The sequence below is a fragment of the Musa acuminata genome, chromosome BXJ2-3 (assembly GCF_036884655.1).
Source record: "Musa acuminata AAA Group cultivar baxijiao chromosome BXJ2-3, Cavendish_Baxijiao_AAA, whole genome shotgun sequence".
NCBI lineage: Eukaryota > Viridiplantae > Streptophyta > Magnoliopsida > Zingiberales > Musaceae > Musa > Musa acuminata.
The window spans coordinates 5,847,101-5,850,892 of NC_088340.1; the positions used below are offsets into that span (position 1 = coordinate 5,847,101).

The 3,792-nt window shown below is 46.4% G+C and overlaps 2 protein-coding genes across 2 annotated transcripts; one reads left to right on the top strand and one right to left on the bottom strand.

Annotated features, from left to right (window-relative positions):
* The first annotated feature begins 203 nt into the window (after positions 1–203).
* On the top strand, positions 204–843 carry LOC103977615 (uncharacterized). Its single transcript, XM_009393180.2, has one exon. It carries the CDS (start codon positions 285–287, stop codon positions 678–680), a length of 396 nt encoding a protein of 131 aa, XP_009391455.2. The 5' UTR covers positions 204–284; the 3' UTR covers positions 681–843.
* A 456-nt stretch (positions 844–1,299) lies between these two features.
* Positions 1,300–3,497, bottom strand: LOC103977616 (thermospermine synthase ACAULIS5). Its single transcript, XM_009393181.3, has 10 exons — positions 3,258–3,497; positions 3,085–3,151; positions 2,906–3,000; positions 2,698–2,800; positions 2,479–2,567; positions 2,177–2,333; positions 1,988–2,063; positions 1,864–1,922; positions 1,637–1,773; positions 1,300–1,553 (listed from the first exon to the last, which is right to left on the bottom strand). Exons 1-10 carry the CDS (start codon positions 3,392–3,394, stop codon positions 1,475–1,477), a joined length of 999 nt encoding a protein of 332 aa, XP_009391456.2. The 5' UTR covers positions 3,395–3,497; the 3' UTR covers positions 1,300–1,474.
* Between the last annotated feature and the right edge of the window lie 295 nt (positions 3,498–3,792).

The following is a 3,792-nucleotide window of genomic DNA, read 5'->3' on the forward strand; positions in this document are numbered from 1 at the left end:
AATTGGTTTCAGGTACTGAAACGGGTCCAAGTGAGATCTGGAATATGGCGCAACAACAGCGACAGAATCACAGCGATAAGCTTATCCTCCCAAGTCGCAACCAGAAGCCGCCACATGGGATCCGGTCGCTGACATGGCGGCTTGCATCCATTTCCAGCCTCTCGTCCACCTATCCCTTCTCACACCGCTACTTCTACTTCTGTTCCTCCCTTGTCCATCCGTTCTAAAAGCACGCCTCGGCTTCTTCTCTCCTCACCACCCTGCGATACTGCAAGCACAATCCGATGGCATCTGCTGTGGCGGCGCTCACCGTGGGCTTGGCCTCACCCTCCTCCGCAACCCAAAAGAGGGCCGTTTCAGGCTCCGATGCCTTCTTCCACTCCATGAGGAACCCCACGAAGGCCGGCAGGCAGACGCCGAGGCCCCAGCGCCGCTCCCTCCAGGTCCGCGCATCCTCGTCGACTCCGTCGTCTGTGAAGGAGCAGGCGCTCGCGGGGTTGACGGCAGCGGCCTTGGCGGCGGCGTTGGTGATCCCGGACGTGGCTGAGGCCGCCCAGCCGGGCCTCTCCCCGTCCCTCAAGAACTTCCTGCTCAGCATCGTCGCTGGTGGCGTCGTGCTGAGTGCTATTGGAGGGGCAGTCATCGCCGTCTCCAACTTTGATCCCGTCAAACGGAGCTGAAGCTGAAGCTAAAGCTGGAGAGCAGACGTTCTTTGTAATGCTTGAAGTATATGTTTTCTCTATCCTCCCTTCCTCCTTCCATGAATTCTCTTTAGTGCTTACTCGCTGTAATTTCTACTCTTGCTAATTCTAAGGTGTTCGTTAACTGGAACCTTTCCACCCATCTCTATCTTTCCTCTGTTTTTTTGTTGTCCATCAAATCTCTTAAGGTTCTAATATTTTATCAATCACCAAAGTGTAGATCGAATCAAGTTAACAAATAAAAAAAGAAGATACGATCTTGACGATCATAAAAAATAGAGAGATCATAGTAAAAGAAACAGTTGACAATCAGTAGAAAGATTGATTCATGTTCAGAAAAGAAATGAAGGTATTATTTATGTATTTCCTTATTTATTTAGTGTCTCTTTGCTCAATGAAAGAGATTATTGGTTTTGATACATTAGTATTAAAGCTTTTTTCTAGAATTAAAAGGATTGAAAGCTTTAGTTATGGGAGTCTTTAAAGATTTGTTAGTGATCAAGAGTTTTGAGGCACTGGTTTTTGCCTCTGTTATCTCTTTCTGTGAATTAGTACTCTCTATCACCTTTTGAGTTGTTTTCTCGAACAAGACAGTAAGTTAGTGTATGCCTGTGTTCATTTCATAGGATAAGAAACAAGTCAAACACATCATCACAAATTCTTCTTTGCTTTTACTTGAAAGAAGTAGTCTTCAACACCCAAACTTCTCTCTTTAAGTCATCTTCTTCCTCCAAGCATCGACGACTGTGTAGCTCTTCAACCGCCAAGCGCTGCTAAGCGAAACAAGCCCTTCCATGTCCGTAGATAAATCTGGCGCTCTCCTCCGTGTAGATATGCGTTTCTTTCAAAAGGCTGCAGTGTTCGGATACCCAACACAATATTAGTCGGCCTGGAAACCATATCTACCAACACTTGCTTATCTTGGGATCACTCACGATGTGTAGACGCTCTTGTTCATTGTGGTGGAGGATACAAGTGATTCCCCGTTCAGGTAAAGGAGTTCTCCGTTTATTCGTTTGCTGATCCTCTCATCGATCTGTTGGGCGTCCAGCATTATCGGCTGGTCCGATGCCTTGAGAGCACATCAAAGAGAGCAAGTTAATGAGAGTAAGATGACAGCAGCAGCATCTCAATCCAAAGCAACATAAATTCGCGAAGTTACCATTACCCATCCCCAGGTATCCGCGAAGGATGGCACATGAGCCGTGTACGCAAGCACATCTGCAGAAAGGAGCAAACTATGCAATGTTTCGGAAGCTAAAAAGGCACTAATACTGTGAACTTACGTTTAAAGACATGCTTCAAGGTGTTGTAGATGGAAGAGAAGACCTCCTTATGGGTCAGAACACCGGCTGGTCCAGCCTACTTGCAGAGAAAGAATTAGACAGTGGTCGATGCTTTATGGAAAAGCCTCTCTCTGAACTTGTAAAAGGATAAAGGTAGGAAGGATGCTTTGATTCTTTTAGGATGGGCACCTGAGTAACAAAGATGCCATGATGGTGCAGCTTGGGCTTCAGAACTTGTTCATAGAAGGACTTGGTGTACAGCTGATAGCATGGTCCTCCTTCCACAGGATCAGCCAAGTCCCCCACTATAATGTCGTACTTCTCTTCCCTCTTCTCCAGCTCAGCCCTGCACTCATCAATTGTCAATAACCAAAGTAGAGAGAACCGTCGACGATTCTTCTCCGGTTCTTGCTTTACTGGGAACTGATACCTGTGCATGAATTTAATTGCATGGAAATGACAGCAGAACTTGTTGTCTCATATTTACTAACCTGGCATCGTTGATGACGAGGCAGAGCTTGTCGCTGGCGAATGCTTCGCAGTTGACCGTCAGATACCTTCGGCAGAAGTCGACCACCTCCTGCATGCCAGTTTCATCAGACAGAATTAATGTGCATGTGTTCATTACATGTCATGGATGTAAAAGAATAATTGCTGACTATAATTAGATCCTTCCCACATCCAACTTTAGGGTGTTTTATGCATTATACCTCGTCGATGTCGCACATGACCACTCTCTGGATGGTTTTGTGCTTGAGGACTTCCCTCGCTGCAGACCCCTCGCCACCTCCCATAATAAACACAGTCTTGGGACTGCAATCATGACAAAGCCAGTGGAAGTCAGTAGACAAGAGAACTCCTGAAAGCCATGCGGATGTTTTGAAGCTGACAGATAGGATTAGGGAAACAAGGACTGACTTGGGGTGGCAAAGAAGGGATGGATGGATCAAGCACTCGTGATAGATGAACTCGTCCATCTCCGCGCTCTGCATCTTTCCATCGATCACCAAAGCCTTGCCACATGCAGAATAAGTTGGTCATAAGTAGACGAAGCAGAAAAGAAAGAAGAGAAATATTTGTAGAATATATATAGAAACCTTTCCGAAATGTTTAGTGTCAATAAGAGCTATGTCTTGAAACTTGCTTGTCCCTCGATGCAGCACACTATGAAGACGAAGATGAAGAACAAGAAAAATAGCATCAGTAGGTGGTGACTTGATCTCAGCATGCAGGTTATACTAACAAAGATGAGGAACAAGAGATATCTCACCTGTTCAAAGCGAAACACCACTTGAGATCATCATCGATCTCCTCTTCGTACCACTTGCACGCGTCTACGCCATCTTTGGCTCGATGACGATCGCCATGGGCATTGGTGCCATACACATTCTCCACAGCCTCACCCATATCTTCTTCGAGGATAAGACAGACACCAAAAGATGTGTGCCAGAAGTGGCAGCGGATGAGAGAGAGAGAGAGAGAGAGAGTTGAAGAGAGAAGAGAGGATGTTTGAGGACCTCAGAGTGGGAGGGTATATATAGAGAGGTGGGGTGGGGGAGCATGCGGGATTTGTATGGAAGGAAGGGGGTGGTGATGTTGGTGGGGGGGAAAGCCAAAGCAAAAAGGACAAGAAACGGCTGCACAATGGAGTGAGCATGAAGTGGAGTGCTGCACGCGAAGGGAAGTCATCCTTTTGTTTGTGTGGCAAATGCGTGAGTGCAGTCATTTATGTTGCTCCTCCATACTCAAAAAGAGGAATTAAATTTAGCTAGGAGGAGCACTAAGGCTGGGTGGAAGGGCCTGAA